This window comes from Pecten maximus, chromosome 17 (genome assembly GCF_902652985.1).
Source record: "Pecten maximus chromosome 17, xPecMax1.1, whole genome shotgun sequence".
NCBI lineage: Eukaryota > Metazoa > Mollusca > Bivalvia > Pectinida > Pectinidae > Pecten > Pecten maximus.
Window position 1 is genome coordinate 15,416,909 of NC_047031.1, and position 21,002 is coordinate 15,437,910.

Genomic DNA, 21,002 nt, shown 5'->3' on the forward strand with positions numbered 1-21,002 from the left:
ATGATTTCAGGAATAAAAGTGATGGTGGTGATAAAAACCACAAGTTGTTGTCATGGATACTGACTTCCAGGGACTGTTTGTATACCGAGGTGACATCCGTAATACATATGAACAAACTCCACAAACAGGAGGGGACATATTTAACCCCCGGAGTGTGGTGTGTGATAGTGTGGGGAACCTCATCATAGGGGCTATAACAACAACAGGGTCCTACTCCTCAGTGGAGGTGGCGAGTTCCTCAGGATCCTCCTCACAGAGTGGACAAAGGATGTAGGTGTAGACAGGAAGGATATCCTATGGTCAGAGTGGACACAGGATGTAGGTGTATACTGGAAGGATATCTTATGGTCAGTGTTTTTGTTTAATAAAGTAAAATTACTAAAGTGCAGCAGTGCTTTACAACTATATCAAAACTAGTATTACTTTACAGCCATTGACATATCCTGTCCTTAATTTTAGTTATGATATTTTTTATTGTATGTTTAACTGAATATATATGTATCGATATCGTTAGATCCCTTGAGATCCCTGATACATGAAATTGTTCAATATCCGAGTGTGTTCTACTGTAATCTCACAGATGTGTCATATATGTGACATATATTGTATGAATGTTTAGTTGCATAGATCTAATATTTCATTGCGTTTTCTTTTCTGGTGACAACCTTTATTTGCTGAATGTCTCAAGCAACATCCCCTCAAAATCAGCAATAAACAAGTGAACAGATTTGTGATGTTTTGTCTATACGTTTAATATATGATCACAAAGATTAAAATTCAATGTGATATTATAATTGGGTATTAAGTTTGATCAATGCAAAAATTGAAGAAAAATAATTCCCGACAAGAAGACAATTGGTTTGGACTCGCGCCTTGTCTGGTTCTTGAACTCTCAAAAAGTCTACGGCACCATTTCACTTCGCCAGAAATAGATATCGTGGTGTTAGCCGGATACTTTGTCACGATTATAGGGACAAATCCTGTATGTAGCATGAATATTATTATGCTAACTGTCCATATTTTCTTATGTTTGTTCATTACATTACTTATTAGTGGGCTAATTTTTGCCATTGATGTTTTAAGTGACAAAAAAGAATGTACATTATTTTTTCGGAAATATCAGTCGAGTATTTTATGATAAACAACAATAACAAACTTAAACTGTCAAATCTTAGACGGCAACCTACACCTACGATTTAGGGTTTATTTATCAGATTCGAAACAGACAAGTGTTAAAGACGAACACAGGGAACGTACATGATCAAGTTTGACAAATGTCTCCAATTTTTTTTTCAAGAAACAGAAATAAGCAGGACTGTTAACAAGCCAACTGCGGACCGATCACAAACGAAGGGGGATTTCAACAGTCCACCAACTGATGATTAACCTAATATGAAACACATGTGGATGAAAAAAACTAGCAGGCTTCGTCCGATTGGTTATATTAGAATTAACAACATGAATAAAAATGTATTTATTGAACAATAGCTATGTAGTACTTGTATGTGGAAACTGATAAAGGATCGATTATTTCAAATTGAAAAACATATTGACCAATCAAATGGCTTATTTCTGTTTCTTCAACATTCTAACATTATTGTGGTCTCTATTGGCACATCAAGTCATATCTTTACTGGGAAGTGTTTCTAATTATCAAAAACTACAACATGATACAAGAAACAAAACATAATCAACACGACATAATCAACATGACATGATCTGTATGACGTGATCAACACAATGTGATCAACATGACAAGATCAACATGACATTATCAACACGACATGATCAACATGACATTATAAACATGACTTTATTAACACGACATTATAAACATGACTTTATCAACATGACATTATAAACATGACTTTATTAACATGACATGGTCAACAATATATTATCAACATGCCATTATTAATACAAGATCAATATGACATTATGCTAAGCAATTTATTTTGGACAACAATACTTGTCAACATATTTATTACATTATTATCCATATTAAATATTATTATAACAGACTAACCATTTTGCACGTTAATTCTATTGATCTCTATCGGAAAATATCCATATTCAATACCAATTATAACAGTCCAATCCAGAACCTCTTTTTTTATTTCAATTAATGAACTGATCTCTGTCGAAGAGTATCCATATTAACAAAATTATTATTACAGACTAACCAAGACTGGTCTCATTAGAGCATTTATCATTTACATTTTTCTATGATCGTTACAGCTCCCCTAGTATCTGTTTAAACCCTGGTGCAGTGTATCACGTCACGTGATTTGTTTGCCGCAGTAGCCTAGTGATTAAGGTGTCCCGACACTTTATCACTAGCACTCCATCTCTGGGTCGCGAGCTCGTTTTTCTCCAGGTACTCCGGCTTTTGTCTTATTACTCAATAACCAGGTTTATCTACCCAATGTACATGTTAACCTTATTTCATAATACACAGTTGCAGCTACCAACAGTACAGGTACGTCTTATTACCTAATACACAGGTGTATCTGTCCACAGTACATGTCTGTATTATGACCGAAATACACAGGTGTACCTACCGACAGTACAGGTTTGTCTTATTACCCAATACACAGGTGTATCTGACCACAGTACAGGTATGTCTTATTACCCAACATACAGGTATATCTACCCACAGTACAGGTACGTCTTTTTTTCCCAATGCACATACTATGTACCCACAGTACAGGTATGTCTTATTACCAAATACACAGGTGTATCTAATTACTGTAACGGTGTGTCTCATTACCCAACAATATGTCTGATTAACCTTATTCACACAACTAACAGACGATGTATCCCAGGTGAACTGTTGGTATTTAAATATCACAGTTTGTAAACATGATCCATATTGACCTCGTCTAGTTTCTGTACAATCTATGTCTGTCTATACCGCACACAACCAGGACACATATTAGATAACGTCTGAACACAGGTAGGTCTACATGTTCCTGTTGATGTAACGTACCCAGATGTCGGTTTACATTTATCAATTATCAGAAGGATTTCCTCATTCTGCTTGGAAACTTATCTTGACATTGAACAGACATTACAGAGTTTAAAGTCTTGATTGTCAGGTAAAATTGGATATCGTCAGCCAGGGAGTAACATATTTATCAACATGACATGAAGGAAGTTAATTAATGTGGCTGTGAAGTCTGAGGCGAGAGCAAATTATTGACAATGTAAATTATTATTCTGATGGCGGAGATGGAAAACTGGAATCATCACAGTAACATCAAAGATCAGTAGGTAGCTTTTGTGTTTTTACGTCACTTACTGTTGAACATAAACATATTTATCTGGATGCAACTGTCCATGGATGGAACAGTATAGATCTAATATCAAACACATCTTTTATTGATTTTATAACAACACAGCGGTGCTTTAGTAACAGACATCTTCAAAAAACAAATAAATATTCTATATTCATCAAAATGGCGGCAGCCAAAACACCTATCCGAATGAAAGGCGACACAACCTGTATTCATCACAAGGGAAGACAGCTGGAATTATACTGTGAAAAGTGTCAAGAACTAATTTGTACAAAATGCCTTTCCTCTGTACATAAAGGTCATATCATATGTGAGCTGAGTGAAATCATTCCTCAAAAGAAACAGAACATCAAAAACTTTATCGAGAGAACAGAAAAAAATGACCTGGTACAAATCAGGAAATACATCACCTCTACTGATACACACTTCAAAGACAACGACAGTACAATTGAGAAACTCTCACATCAGTTGAAGATGCAAACAGAAAAGTTAAAGCAAGACCTTGACAACCTTCTAGCTGAGAAACTCTCTTTTTATCAGAAAATGAAAGAGGATAATGACAAGCTCATACAGAAATACAAACAGAATATGGAATTATTCGAAGAGAAACTCAAACAACAAATGCAGGATTGCAAGACAGTACTTCAGCAGGGCTCTTACTTACAAGTTTATGATACACCATGTGTAATCAATTCTCCTACCAGCCTCCCTATAAAACTTATCCTGGGTACTGCTAGCTTTACTCCAAACACAAACCCTGAAGGTCACCTAGAACTAGCCATAGGGAGAATTACCACCTCATGTCAAGGTCAAACATCGATTGACCTGGATGGGTCAGTCTCAACGTCAGATCGTCAGGAAAAACTTTCTTCTACACAACATGGACGGAAGACAGACACCAAGGTGATGGAGGAATGGGAGTCTCCATGTTACGTAGGTTCGATATGTCCTAACACTGATGACCAGGCATGGACCAGTTATTACTACAGTGACACGTTAACTCTCCTAGACAGGAAAGGAGCAGCTATACAGAAAGTCACCAACGAGGCTGTGATCAATAACATCAGTCTGTCACACATAACACACAGACTGTGGGTCTGTGATGCAAAAAATAACATCCTGGAGCTGGTATCGGGAAAACTAACACACAGATTCAGAACTCAGGAGGAACCCAGGTGTATATGTGTTACAGCCAGTAACCATGTCATTGTGGGATTGGTCCAAACACATCTGTAAATTTACCACACAAGGTCAGGTTGTGCTCACTACAATGGCTGTAGGGACTGAGAAACAACTTGTATGCACACCATACAGGATCACAGAGTGTCCTGTCACTCACAATGTCGCAGTGATTGATTTCTGTGATGAAAGTGATAGTGGTGATGGAAACAAATGTGTTGTTGTTATGAATACTGACTTCCAGGAACTGTTTGTATACAGAGGTGACATCCCAAGTACGAGTGAACTATTTTCATCATTAGGTTCAGTATATGATATTATGAGAAACCTTATCATAACTGTCAGGGACATGTACACGACATATAAACAAAAAGGAGATAACTCATTTAAACTCTCAGGTGTGGTGTATGATAGTGTTGGAAACCTCATCATAGGGGACTATAACAACAACAGAGTCCTACTCCTCAGTGGAGGTGGCAATTTCCTCAGGATTATACACACAGACACACATTTGACATGGGCTGTAGGAGTAGACAGGAAGGATGTCATGTGGGCAGTGTTTGGAGACTCATCAGCAGATAATGTAAAGCTACTTCAGTACAACAGTGTGTGATAGCTATAATAAAACTACAATATCACAACAGATTGTGATAGCTATAAACTACTACAGTACAGCAGTATGTGATAGTTATAATAAAACTACTATAGCACAACAGCATGCGATAACTATAAACTAATACAGTACAACAGTAAGTGATAACTATAAACTACTACAGTACAACAGTATATGATAGCTGTAATAAAACTACAATACAACAGCATTTGATAGCTATTATAAAACTACAATACAACAGTATATGATACCTATAATAAAACTACAATACAACAGCATGTGATAGCTATAATAAAATTACAATACAACAGCATGTGATAGCTATAATAAAAATACAATACAACGGCATGTGATAGCTATAATAAAGTTACAGTACAGCAGTATGTGATAGCTATAATAAAATTACTACATCTCAGCAGTGTGTGATAGCTATAAACTACTACAATACAACAGTATGTGATAGCTATAAACTACTATAGTACAGCAGTGTGTGATAGCTATAAATTACTATAGTACAACAGTATATGATAACTATAAACTACTACAGTACAGCAGTATGCGATAGCTATAAACTACTATAGTACAACAGTATGTGATAACTGTGATAAAACTACTACAGTATTTTACAGCATTGACTTAATCAGTCCCTTATTATACAAGTCTTTAATTTCGGCTATTATCATTGTTATTGTTCTTATAGTACGGTTAACGTAATACGTATCATTGACGATAAGAGATTCTTGATAATGTCAAATTTGTGAGATGGAAGTACGTTATTATTGTGAGAATTGTAAATTTTCTTATTTCTAACGTTTGTTCATTACGATTCCTAATTAAATGGTTACATACTATATAATGCTGTTATTTGTAATTGATACCTAGAGACAAAAAGGATTCCAAAACTGAAATTTTAGAAAGTTCCACAGAAGATTTGTTTCGAAGAATAGCAATGTTAGGCTTAAACTTAACAAATCAAACCTTGTCAATTGACAGTCGATGTGTTCGTACTGATCAGTCTGAAAATAAATATTGGAGACCAAGGAAAACCTATGTATGAAATAAAATCCATTCAGTATTGCATGAGAAATAACTAGATAATCTTTTATGATCACAATCCCTGTAGATATCCACATATCGTCATTAAATTGTTTGCAACACAAGCCAGACCCAAAATTAATAATTTACCACTAGGGACAAAAACATATGAAATTGGATGAAGAACTTCCAGTATTTATACAAAATTTGATGAAGAACATCCGTTAGTAATAAGAAACTTGATCGGGAACTCTGAGTAGTTATAAGAAATGTGGTGGAGAACTTCCAGAAATAATAACACATTTGAAAAAAAATTTTCGTGTAGTAACAAATTTAAAGGGGAACTTCATGTAGTAATAGGAAATGTTACAAAGAACATCCAGTAGTAATAAGAACTTTGACGAAAAAAAGTAGTAATTATAAAGTTAATGGAGAACTTCCAGTATTGATAAAAACAATGATGAAGAACTCAAGTACAAATACGAAATTTGATGACGAACTTCCAGTAGTAAGAAATTTGAAAGAGAACTTCCAGAAGTAATAATACATATGATGAAAGATCTCATGTAGTAATAAGTAATTTGACGGAGAATGCCCAGTAGTAGTAAGAAATTTGACGGAAAACTTCCAGTAGTAATAACACATTTGTAGATCGTTCCTCGTCTCGTCAGTTTCACATTTGTTATGCACTTCTAGCAAATTGTTTTACTTTTTAATCTAATTTGAAACTTACTAGTATAAAACTCATTGGTTTCCTTAATTGTTTATCCCCCCCCCCTCCCCCACTAACAGACATGGATAGCAATTGTTAAATATAGACTTTGGACTCTTCGGTATAATGTAAAACGTTCATTTATGTTAAAAAATGAAAATTGATCTTCAGCCTTGAACCGGTGACCATGACATTTGATTAGTAAACTACTTGTTTCAATCCTAACTTATTATGCTTCATCATATCAAAACAAAATGAAGTGCCTGATGTCCTTCACCTTTGACCTCCACCGGTAATATCAGTATGTGTTTTTATAAACTAAACATTCGGACGAAATTGCATGTAAATCACTCAACAAAGACTAAGTTATCAGCCCGAAGGGATAGACAGACGGGAAAACAGACGAACAGACTGACAGTTTGGTTTGGTTTATTTTGTAACGTCCTATTAACAGCTAAGGTCATTTAAGGACGGCCTCCCGTGCGTGCGGCATGTATGCGTGTAGCGAGTGCGTATGTATGTTTTGGGAGGCTGCGGTATGTTCGTGTTAAGTCTCCTTGTGATAGGCCGGATCTTTTGCCGATTTAGAGTGCTACCTCACTGAAGCATACTGCCGAAGACACCCAGCAGCACACCCCACCCGGTCACATTATACTCACAACGGGCCAAGCAGTCGTCCCACCCCTTATTTGCTGAGCGCTAAGCAGGAGTAGCAACTACCATCTTTAAAGACTCTGGTATGTCATGGCTAGGGGACAGAACCTAAAGCCTTCCTCACAGGGGCGAACGCTCAACTAAAGGCCAAAAGTGAGGCACTGTTAAGGGAGACATTAGGAAGAAGAAAGTGGAACATATGTTCCTCCGATATACATGTAATGTGTAAAACAGAAAAACAGACATTACAAAATCCTCTCCATCAGTTCCATCGGTTGGCATAAAACCCTCTGTGGCGTCAAATATCAAAGAATAATTTCTAATTCGTTTGTATACTTCAGTGAACGTTTTATATCCAAGAGTCATACTCATACAATACGATTAACTGAAACATGAAACAAAAAATAATAAGTACATATTATACGTAACAATATATAATGCAAATGACCAACATAAATCATTAAGACCATTATATCTAGTAAATAAGCATTATAAGTGTTACCTAGGAAAAGCTGCACTTTATAGCTGAACATTCTAGAAAAACAATAATAATTATCAACAGAATTAATACACAGGTCAGTAGTACTAGTGCTCTACATACCTTTGCAAATTGTACACAAATCCTATTAAACCACCAATTAATAATAATAAAAGGGAAGTAACTCTTACAGACGAAGCTAACGAACAAATTATCTCCCTTGAATCCATGAAAAATCTACCATGACTTGTTTTTATTACTGACATAATTTTCACTTATCAATATACTTGACAACTAACAACAATAACAGTCTATGATTACTATGACATAATAATTTCTAGCCAGATAATATTAATACAGTAAACTTATGATCAAATAGTATGCACATACATGAATCAGCGTTACTTGCGAGAATCACCTAAATTTATCGACGCAATAAATCTGACATCATTAAATGTCGAATTACACCGATGACTTAGTAAATATACTACAATAATCAAGTATTCTTCATAATTACAGTATACGTAATAACCTAGTACTAGCATATGATAAATCAAATTAGGAACGAAAATCAAACAAATGCGGTTTTACAACTGGGCGGCCATGACACCTGCACGGTCTATTACACACACAGGGCCGTGGTTCGTAAACACTCAAAAATACATGTTGCAAGCTATTACTATGAGTACATAACAGGTCCAAAACAATATACAGGTTATAGTTGGTTAATTAACTAACCAAATTAATAGTTTCTTCTAGGAGTCCTGATATTATTGGCACAGATGTAGCGAACACAGGCACGCCGCAAACAAGTAAACGACTGGGAAAACCTGTGCTGAAGCCTCGTTCTCGAATATTAAAATGAAATTGAAACTATGACGTAAGCACCAAAAAAAGGCGGGACATTTGAATTGTAAACATTGACTGTAACACCCTCGTAGATGTAAGGGTAAAAAACTATATACTACAATTTATAGTGATTCGGTCATTGTCGGAGTTAAAAGAATATGATAGATGGCATTGATTTGTCACCCAAAACACACAGACTGTTGGTCTGTCACACAGAAAACAATGTTCTGAAGCTGGTATCAGGAAAACTAAAGGTGGTACCATGTGTATGTGTTACAGCCAGTAAACATGTCATTGTGGGTATGTCACAGCACATTTCTCATTTTACCACCAAGATCAGATGATGCTCACTACATTGGTGAAGAACAAGGGTAATATGTCCTGTATCTCACAATGTTGCAGTGATAACATTCAGTACTGAAAGGGATGATGATAACGGAAACCAACATTTTATTGTTATGGATACTGACTTTCATGAACTGTTTGTATATAGTGGTGAAATACTCATGAAATATAAACAAACCCCACAAACACAATGTAAACTATTTATCTCTCCGGATGTGGTGCATAATAGTCTGCGGAACCTATCATTGGGAACAGGTTTGAGAACAGGTTCCAACTACTCAGTGAAAACCAAGCAGAGACATATTGGGAAACAATATTCCAGTGATTGGTATTTCAAATGTATGATTCCCTTTCTTTTGATAATTTCGGAAATATGAAAGAAATATATCCACCTTACGAACTGCTCATAATTGTCTTTTTAGTTCATTGTGGTAAATAATTGTTATATATATATATATTTCTACCACAATACGTTGTGTTATTCCACTCTAAAGCCATTGTATAAATGTGCCGACTGTTGGATATATAGTGGTATATGACCTTCCGGTCTTTTGATTGGTCAAAAATTCGAACGTTGACCCAAGCTGCAATTGTTATTGACGTCATCAATAATCTAGTGACATCACCGGTTCCCGGACGTCACCGGTACACTTTATTTGCACACGCGAAATTATACTTTACCACGTTTCGCTGTGATTCAAGCCGATATTATTGTGGTAGAAGTTTGTTTTTTTTTAAGTTGCAAAAAAACCCCAAAAAAACTCTATATACATCATCTCATTTTCGATGTGTATATTTGGATGCAAATCTCCATATTTATATATTGACATACGTTATTCTCCAAAAACATACTTATTTTATATACCTTTTAGTTTATACGTTCTTAGTGCGATACAATTATTCTGATGTAAATTATATGGAATATTTATAGTATGGAATAAGATAACGTAATGTGTGATATTAATCATATGAGACCACATTCATTATGCTTTAGCTATATATAACTTTATATAACATACATTATAAATGCTATATATATTACTTTATGTATTTAATTTTCATCAGTTCTTCAACTAAATCTTATCATTTGATGATATAAAGAAATGCGTTTGTATATACCTAGACAGAGGTATTTGTCCACAAACACAGTCAGGACTTTTCCCTATACTACACTATAGACCACAGGCACTCTTGTGTGTTTCCCCAACAGCGTAAACTATACCTTAGGGAGCTAGCGGTTGTAGCCCTGCCCATACAAAATTAATTGATACTGTCAATGTTCCAGATAACACCATCATACACAAATTGCACTGAATTTCGGTCTCTGAGTAGTCTTTAATTGCAGGTACGTTGGTTATATAAGACGTCGTAAAACAGACAATACTATATTTTCAATACACCTGTTCAATTGTCGGTAATCTAGGTCAAAAAAACAGGAAGTGAATTAGGTAATGCCTGACCAGATATATCTACACATTCCTGTAGGCATATGTCCCTAGATACGATGTTTGTTTATATTAGTTACTGATCAGAAGGGTTTATTTATTCTGTTTGGACATCTATAACGAAGGGTTTACTGAGTTTCAAGACACTTAATTCCGTCAGGTAAACAAAACTGGATTGTGTCAGCAAGACAACAGAGTTATCATTAAATGTGTCAAGAAGGAAGTCAATTAGTGACTGTGAATTCTGAAAGTAGATATATATGGACAAGGGAAATTAACATTCTGATGCAGGGGATGGACAACCTGGATCATCACAGTTACTCTATGATATCATCAGGTAGCTATTTTCCTGCATTGTTACATTATTGTTTTGTTCAAACTGGATGATAAATTAGACAATAATTCATTATCTGACATTAAACAAACCCCTAATATAATTGATGTTTAACAATACAGTGTTACTTAAACAACAGACAACGTCAGAAATCCTAAACATCAAAATGGCAACAGCCAAAATACCTGTTCGAACAAAAGGTGAGACAAACTGTGTTTATCACAAGAGGAGACAACTGAAATTCTTTTGTGAAAAATGTCAAGAAATGGTTTGTCCAAAATGCCTTTCGTCTGTTCATAGAGGCCATATTATGTGTGAGCTCAGTGAAATCACTCCTCAGAAGAAACAGGACATTAAAAACTTCATCGACAGAACAGAGCAAGGAGAAATGGTACAAATCCGGAAATACATCACCTCTACTGTAATACACCTCAACGATAACGACAGTACATTTGAAAAACTGTCTAATCAGTTGAAGATGCAAACAGACAAATTAAAGCAAAACCTTGACATGCTCACAGAAAAGACACTCAACCTTTATCGGGAAATGAAAGAGGAAAATACCAAGCGCATACAAAAATACAAGCAGGACCTGGAGATGTATGATATGCAACTCAAACAACAGATACAGGAATGTAGGTGTGTACTCGAGCGTGGCTCTCACATAGAAATCTTCGACACAGAATGTGAAATAGATTACCAAATACATTTGCCTGTAAATCCTGTCCTGGCTACTGCCAGCTTTATTCCAAATGAAAATCCTCAAGGTAACCTGGAACTAGCATTAGGAAAGGTGATCACCTCAGGTCAAGGGCATACCTCAACTGACCAGGATCGGCCAGTCTCAACCCCTGTTGACCAGGGACAATCCTATACACAGCAACAACAGTCATGTGATAACGGGAAGAAAGCAGTGACAAGGTATAAACTACTGTCAGAGACCAAGGTGGTGGAAGAGTGGAGGTCTTCATATTACATTGATTCGATATGTCCCACCAATTGATGACCAGGCCTGGACCAGTGATTACTATCGAAACACATTAACACTTTTGGATAGGAAGGGTACAGTAATGCAGGAGGTCACACACAATGATGTTATCAATGACATCGGCCTGTCACCGACAACAAACAGACTGTGGATCTGTGACAGAGAAAACAACATCCTGGAATTGGTATCAGGACAACTAACACACAGATTCACAATTAAGGAGCAACCCAGATGTATATGCGTTACAGCAAGTAACCATGTCATTGTGGACATGTCCAAGCACATTTCCAAATTTACCACACAAGGTAAGGTGGTGCTTACTATAATGGATGCAGGGACTGGGAAACTATTCGTTTGTACACCGGACAGGATCACAGAGTGTCCTGTCACTCACAATGTAGCAGTGATTGATTTGTGTGATGAACGTGATGGTGGGGATGGTATCAGACATGTTGCTGTCATGGATACTGACTTCCAGCGACTGTTTGTGTACAGAAGTACAATCCGAAGTACATATAAACAAACACTACAAACAAGGTTAAAACCATTTAACCCTTGGAGTGTGCTGTATGACAGCGTTGGAAACCTCATCATAGGGGACGGGGTTAACGCTTTGGTTCTACTCTTGAGTGGAAGTGGTGAGTTTCTCAGAATCATACACACAGACACAAAGCAGGATACATGCTGTAGGCGTTGACAGGAAAGATGAGATGTGGTCAGTGTCTGAAGGTAAAGTAAAACTACTTAGGTACAGCAGCATGTGATACATGTGTTTAAACAACAAATTTGATGAAATCAAATCAATAATAATAAACTCAGACGTGGATATTGTTGGTTTAACTGAAATTTGGTTCCATGAGATTCACAAAGACTTTCAAATCTTCTTTGCCTTGACAAGAAGTCAAAAGTTGCAGGTGGCGTAGATTTTTATGCTAAACATGATTGTCACCTCGTCAGAAGAGAAAACTTGTACACTGAAAATACTGAAGGTTTAAGGAATGAGTAGATCTCCCGCATTTGAGACCATTAGTGAAATATGTACAAACCCCCGAACACTGACAGCAGTCGGACGGAGACTTTCGAATCAGTGCTTGACAGTAATATTTTCTGTAAAGTTTGCTTATTGGAGATTTTCACATGTATACTCCATAAGAAAGTGCTTACAGTAATCACGTACACCATCTTGTGTGTAAAATCTTCAACATGAAGAATATGATAACAGTTCATACAAACGTTCTTAGTGATATTGAAAATCATACATATATACAGAGAGAATATTGCATCCACCAATATCAGAAGATGACCATTTCCCATTTTGTGATGTAAGATGTAATATAGAAAAAGTGGAAAAACACCACAAAATCAATACTGATGTTTTATCTCTAATGTTCAAAATGTACCATGGTCATGTTTAGATGATTTTGATGATGTCATTGGCATGCTACAAATGTTCCAATCGTTTTTTTTAAAAGAAGTTGTAGATAAACATGCATCTTTTAAAGAAAAATAGGACGTTATCGGATGATAATACTTTATATATTCAAATTCGGAACAAACATAAATGTGAGGGTTATCTTTATCATTATCGGAAGAGGAGAAATAAGGTGATAGCCATGATAAAATCTGAACTTCCAGTTTAGGCCAGTGCAAATATTCCAAAATCTATTTGAATAATAACAATTTATTCCCAAATAAGTCTTCTACTGTTTTATAGAAGACCTTGATGACAATTGTATTACAGTACTTATACAAAAAATGTTTCAAGTATTTTACCAATATGTCAGTCCAAGATGTAAGAGAACCTTATGATGAAAATTCTTCATATTTGTTAATAAAGCTTAAAATATTCACAGCAAGCTAATTGGAAGGTTAAGTGTTTGACATCCAAAAAGTTGAAATTCCTTATTAAGCTTTGACGTCAACTAAGCCGCATTGCCTGAAGATCAGCGAAAAAATTCTGAAATACTTTGCTAAGGCTATCGCTCTAGTCGTCTTTGAACTACAAATGTCCTTAATGTGTGTATTGATATAAGTTGTTTCTCTGAAAATTGGAAATACGCAATAGTATGCTTAAGTGAGGTAGTACTATAAATCGGCAAAAGTTCCGGTCTATCACAAGAAGACTTAGCACAATCATTACTGCAGTTCCCCAAAATACACATACGCACTCAACATATGCATGCATATCGCACGCACGGGAGGCCGTCCTTAAATGACCTTAGCTTTTAATAGGACGTTAAACAAATAAAACAAAAACATACTTTTTTAAAGCAGGTTAAAACATGTAATTGCTGTCTAATTAAAGACACCAATTTTGATTTTTTTTTCTATTTATCCAAGTGTTTAGAAAAATACATGTATGTTCATTTTTATGATAAATTTTTGATTGTAATCAATTTGATTACAGATAACCAGTTTTTTTGTAGACCTAAATATTCAAATCAGTTTCCACTAAACAACATTACAAATTCTTGGTTTGACGTAATAGATAAAAGAAAGCTAACTGGTGTACTATTTTTGGATTTCCGTAAGAATTCGATCTTGTTTATCAGCAAATTGTGCTGTCAGAACAGTACCTTTTGTAAAAGTTATTTGAGCGGGAGATAACTAGTTCTCAATTTGAGGAATACATTACGTGATTATTTCCCCCTTTCTGTTGGGGTCCTCCAGAGATACATTTGAAATGAAACCTTTTCCCCCATAGATATCGACTTGTCTACAATCGATATACTAATCAAAGTTCAACATGACATGTCAATCTGGTCGGACTATTACGTCCCAAATCGGGATTTATACAAGATAACCATTTACAGGGTCGATCTTCACATTCCTGCGAGTATAGGTACCCATATCTGTTATTTGTTTGCATGAGTTGCCGATCAGAAGGGTTGCTAAATTTTGTTTGGATAACCATTATGATATCTATTGAGCTTACCGTTTTTCTCTTTCGACATTTTTATTCAGATTTTCCACATAAAGTATGCATGATAAAGAAAGAAACAAAGACATGTTTCACACACACGTAAAAACGTAAAATCTCGAATACAAAATAGGAAGCTTAGCTATACTAAGTAGGTGAACATAGGAAGGCAGCATTATTAGTATAAACTTATATTTCAGAACTGATGACAAAAATGCATGAAACAATTCTTTTCTGTCTATTGATCAAAAGATTTTGAAAAAGCCTCCATTTATGATTAAATAGAGTGTACTTACTATTTGTTTATATTTTCTGATATTGTAATAGACCACAAATTGTATCTTTTTACTTTCAAACATGAGCTGTTCTCCTTAAAGACGTTGTTGATAGATATATTGTGTAACAATGAGTATAATAAAGTTGTGGATATCATATTGTTTACCGATTTTCCAAACAGTATTTGGTTTTTTGACAGATTTAAATATATACAGGTTTTTAATATCCATTTTTTAAGTAATATCCACAGCCTCTAAACGTGTTCATTGTGATAAAACTGTTGTTTCTTCTTTACAAAAGGTACAAGTAGGATCATCAAATATATTCATTTAGTAAGATACTAATGTGTTGTCTATATTCTATGTATAAGCCTACGGAGTCGTATTGACGAGACATCATTAGTTACTTTAAACACTGGTTTCTAATATATTGGAACCCTTTTTTAATATACTTTGTATTAAACCTTAGTCTAGAAATAAAAATATCGTACATATCTCTACAGCCTTTCTTATTTTTTTAATAGCTTCCAAATAATTCGGAATAAAAGGATGTACAGAGTCGACGATGGTGTGGTTTTGACGAAACTCAGAAATCATGTTTCTAATAGCTCGTTTCAACCAGTAAAAAGTGTATGAGGTTGAAAAAAATCATATATTCTGCAAAAATCTTCATAGGAATACAGTTGTCCTTTTTAACACCTTTATCAAACCAGTTTTGATAAAACCTGGTGTGTTATTCACTTTTATATTAGTGTTATACCAGATTAGCATTTTCAATTGGTCATATGACTTAATCTTAATGTTTCCAATATACTCCAAATAGGTTAAACATAATTCTTTCCAAAATGGAATTTCATATTTCCGTGAGAGGTTTATATAATATTTGTATCCTAACACTAACAACCTTTTGATATCTGTGCCACATACATCTAACAGCAATGTTTTACAACTGGCATAAAAAGTTAATAGTTCTACTCATCCAGGTTTTTTAAGGAATTTATAAATAGAGAAATATGCGTCATTTTAAATATCCCATCTTTGTAGTTCTGTATGATTTGACTCCTGGCAACTCTATCTCTAGAGTTCCATATTAATTTAAAACAAATCTTTCTCAATTAGTTTAAAGCATTATCTTCAGGTTTTGGAATGCTAGTAAATAAAATGTTCGTTTGGGAATGATAAGTGACTAATCACAGTGATTTACTTAATATACTTATTCTTCTTTAATGCCAATTTTTAAGAGAATGGTTAATTTCATTAAGTTTGACTCTGTAGTTAGCTGAGGCATTTCCGCTAGGTTGATACTTAAAATAATTCCTAGTACAGGGAAAGGCTGGTTTGTCTAATCATGATTCCATTCCTCACAGAATGTATTTAAAGAGTTTTTTGTTGATCCTATCCAAACTGCCTTAATATTATCAAAGTTAGAATTTTAACCAGAGTATTTAGAGAATTATTCAAGAAGACCCAACGTTTTCTTAAGTGCCTTTTCACTACCATTTATTTTTTTGTGTCATCAGCATATTGAAATAATTTGTACTATCCTATTAACTATCTCGATGCCTTTCACATCTCTAATAAATCGAATTAGGATACCCGTAATTTCTGCACACTAGACACAAATATACGGTGGGATAGGATCGCCTTGTCGGCAACCTCTTCCTACATCTTTGTATATTGAGGAACATGGAAAACATATCATTTTCCAGAATACATAGGTTTGCATCGTCATATAATTTTTTTATCCAATTGATAAATTCGGGACAAATTTGAAAAAAAAAAGTTAAATGTTTGTATATAAAATGTGAGGACATAGAATTTAATGCCTTTCTGAAATATATTAAAATTAATATTCTTGGTATATTTGTTGCTCTGTATAGTTCATACTGTCATACAATAATCGAGTATTGTCACCTATATTTCTACTAGAAAGGAATCCATTCTGATTTCCTTGAGTTTAAGTTATCAAGATTTTTCCCATTCTATTTGCAAGACAAGTCGACAGTACTTTGAAAGAAATATTCAAGTGAGAAATTAGTCTACAATTATTAAGGAATTCCCTGGGTGTATTTCCCTTTGGGAACATTATGATTATTCCGACATTTTGAGTGATCGATAGAGCATAAAATGTTCAAAGATCTTAGTAAAAAAAAAAAACATATATTTAACTAGTCTTTTTGATATAAAATTCGCCAGGAAACAACAGAACCTGCGGATATATTATTCTTCAATTGCTTTACTGCTTTGATGTTTACTACTATACAGATTTTAGTAAAACAATTGTTTGTTTCAAGATATCTTTATGTTTGTCTACTAATTCCCCTGTATTCAGTTTTACATGAGAGACTGTTTAGTTGACATAGTTTCTCTTTCTCTAGACAAGGAAAATATTTTTTGTTGTCTTCTCACCTTCTATCGATTATGCTTAAGAACGAATATATCCACCTTTAAGTTTTCCTCAAGGCAGATACTCTAGCTCTTTCCTCTCCTCATCTGGTAACTCTAGTATAAACGAAGAGCTAGGTGAGTCACATGAATTTTGCAATGAATTGTCCCTTGATATTGTATCTGTTTTGATTTTAGCAGAGTAAGAAATGGCCATAGCACGAATTTCTAGCATAACTTGTTAATAAAGCTGATAATCTATACAGAATTGAATTTCATTATTGGACAGATCTTCCACTTTCTCTGGGTTATATATAAGCAACTTATATTTCACTTTAAGATCTTGTATAATTTGTTTAACTTTATTAACACATTGGAAATCGTTAACAAGCCCATTATTCATCTTCAAGAAACCCTTGCCTTTAAAATTATTACAAAAATATTAGCAGAAAGAATAAAAACGTTTCTATCATTCATAGTACACCCAGACCAAAAAGGAATTGTGAAAGGCAGAAATATTGAATAAAATATACGCTTAATTCAGGGTGTAGTTGAGTACACGAACATAGAAAATGTTGAGGGTGGGATTATTTTTCTAAATCAGGAAAAGGCTTTCGATCGAGTAGAATGGAGATGGATTCAAAAATGCTTAATAAATTTGGCTTTGGTGATAAACTTTCTCGATGGATTCAAATGACATACATTAACTCTTACAGTCAAATATTAACAAATAGTTTTCTCTCTAAATTCTTCACAATTAGTCGTTCTGTAAAACAAGGTTGCCCGTTCGCGGCTCTAATCTACATTATACAGGCTGAGCCCTTAGCTTGTACTATACGTAAAAACAAAAATATAACAGGTATATCTATTCCAAGTTTAAACAATGTAAACATTGAAGCAAAAATAAGTATGTTTGCAGATTACTCCCAATTGTTTGTAGGATTAGAAAATAGCATAACAGAAAGTTTTAAATCACTTAACAAATATGAAAAAGCTTCTGGAGCAAAGGTTAATTATCAGAAAACAAAAGGAATGTACATAGGTATTTGGAAACAAAGACCACCAAGATATACTCAAATAAAATGGGTTCAAAATATTAAAGCCTTTGGAATAACTCATTGGTATTACATTGACAAAGAAATACTTTGGGAAGCAAAAATACAAAAAATTAAAACATTGATTGGTAGATGGGAAAAACGAACTCTTACTGTGCAAGGAAAAATGATAATAATTAAATCACTCCTATTGTCGACAATTACATATGAGGTAGCTCAGACACTAATACCGAGTAAGTACAAACAGACAGTAATAAACTCATCTACTCCTTCCTTTGGAAAAGCAAGGTAAATAAGATATCCAAAGAAACTTGCTACAGAGATAAATCAAGGGATGGGCTTAATATGACAGACGTTGATATGATCTGTAGACAAAGAAGTATAAAAAATATATATATAATTGTAAATTCAGAGCTACAAACCTGGAATGCCTTGGGCAAATATTGGCTTCAAAAATACGATAACAAATTTGGTATTAAATTTTTCATATGCAAATGCAGTAGTACAAAATCTTTAGACATGAGTAACATACCAGAACTCTATAGATCACAGATACTGGAGTGGCAGTATTTACTGAAAACCTTACCAAAGACTTTGATGAAAGAAAATATTAAAAAAACAAATGCTCCTTGGAAATGATAAAATAGTTTTCAAAAGGAATCCCATATTTTTTTAAAAATTGGACTAAATCATGTATAATTAGAATTGAGGATATATGGGATGAATCAAACATTGACTTTATTATATGACTGGATATCGGAGTTCTCTAGAATAAAACATCCCATACCTAAGAACTGGGTAACAGAACTAAAGACAGATGACCCTTCTTCGACTGATGACAATAATTTTACAAGAACAGATAACTTAGCTCTAAAATATATCAATAAAGTTATAGAACCAACATATCTAAAAAAAATAAGCTATTGACAGATATCATATTAGATGATGACGATCAACCTAAAGCACAACAAAAATGGGAATCAATATACGAAAATGAACTCTTAAATTGCAAAAGAATATGGAAAATAATGCAAACATCTATTGCAGATAGAAAAAGCAAAGAATTTCATTGGAAATGTCTACATAATATAGTATCAACAAACTATAAATTAATGAAAATGGGACTCTCGGATGGAAAACGTAACCTCTGTAACATGCATTTAGAAACTCAACAACATTTATTTTATAGATGCATTCTCTCCAAAGAAATATGGAATTATATAGAACCAGTAATTAATAAAGCAATAAATGGTATTTCCCAACAACACCAAATGTATAAGATTTCTGAAAGGGACGTTATGCTTGGATGTCATCATTTAAATTGCAACTCTTATTTAGTTATTAATCTAATAATCCATCTACAAAATGGCATATTTGGACATCTGGAAATAAAATAAAATTTGAAAACAAAGCTGAAAGCAAGCAACAGATATTAAATAGTATCATACAGTCTTTAAAAATTAATATTTCAATACTAAAGCACTCAAATAAGTTTTCTTATGTCTGGGATTCATTGACGAACATTTTTGACAAATAATCATTACGAAAATATGTATATACATGTTGTAATGTGGTATTTCATAAAATAGTGTGTTTGAAATATTACACTGTAGTGTGCGAATGAGAAAGTATATATAAATGTAAGATGGGATGATGCGGATATGATGTGAACACATGGTTAAGATAATTAAAGTTTGAGAAAAATGCATGCTATACCAAATTTTATGACCAAATTATGTAAAGTTGTGGAACAAAATTGTGAATGAGTCCACTCCTGTGTGAGGGCAAGCAGTGTTAACTATTAATATGCTGATTTTGAATAAAAATATTTAAAAAAAAAACCCAATGAAGTCTAGCCTTCTTTATCGGATTGTACCTATAGCGTTTTACGTCTTGAAAATGAACCCTCCAGAGGTTTTGTTCATTTCCCTTATATGTATATAGGGACCACAGAACCAAATCAATGAATGTGTCGGAGCCTACTGATTGGATATCCAGGTGAGATAAATTTCCAGAGTTGAACACTCCATTTAAGCAGGACAGTGGTAAATGTTAACACTATCGTCTATGGGGAATCACTTGGTTCCGTGGTCCCTATATGTACAAAACAGAAAGTGACCAACTTAGCATTTTGAAACTGACCTCTGTCAAAGTTTGGTCATTTTCATCAGTTATAGCAGACTAGTCTGAACGTTGTGAATATTACATTTTTAAACTGCAATTGATCTAGGGGTCGGACCCTGTTTCTTTTTTCATTCTTAGAGAACGTGTCGTGCCCCTGTGGTTCTTGCAGCAGAGTTTACAGCAAGCAGTTTAAAGCTTGTTTTCTGTTGAGCGATATATACATAACGATATGTATTTAAATACATAAAACAAAGCGTCAGCTGATGTCACTTCACTTTACCCTATTTGCCCTTGAAGCGATGCGACGAGCTTTCC

General features: G+C 34.3%; 2 protein-coding genes across 2 annotated transcripts; both read left to right on the top strand.

The window, feature by feature from the left end:
• Positions 1-2,950: 2,950 nt before the first annotated feature.
• Positions 2,951-5,939, top strand: LOC117315900. Its single transcript, XM_033870317.1, has one exon. The coding sequence runs from the start codon at positions 3,459-3,461 to the stop codon at positions 4,530-4,532; it is 1,074 nt and encodes a 357-aa protein (XP_033726208.1). The 5' UTR covers positions 2,951-3,458; the 3' UTR covers positions 4,533-5,939.
• Positions 5,940-11,106: 5,167 nt separating this feature from the next.
• Positions 11,107-11,943, top strand: LOC117315153 (transcription intermediary factor 1-alpha-like). Its single transcript, XM_033869297.1, has one exon. The coding sequence runs from the start codon at positions 11,107-11,109 to the stop codon at positions 11,941-11,943; it is 837 nt and encodes a 278-aa protein (XP_033725188.1).
• Positions 11,944-21,002: the final 9,059 nt, after the last annotated feature.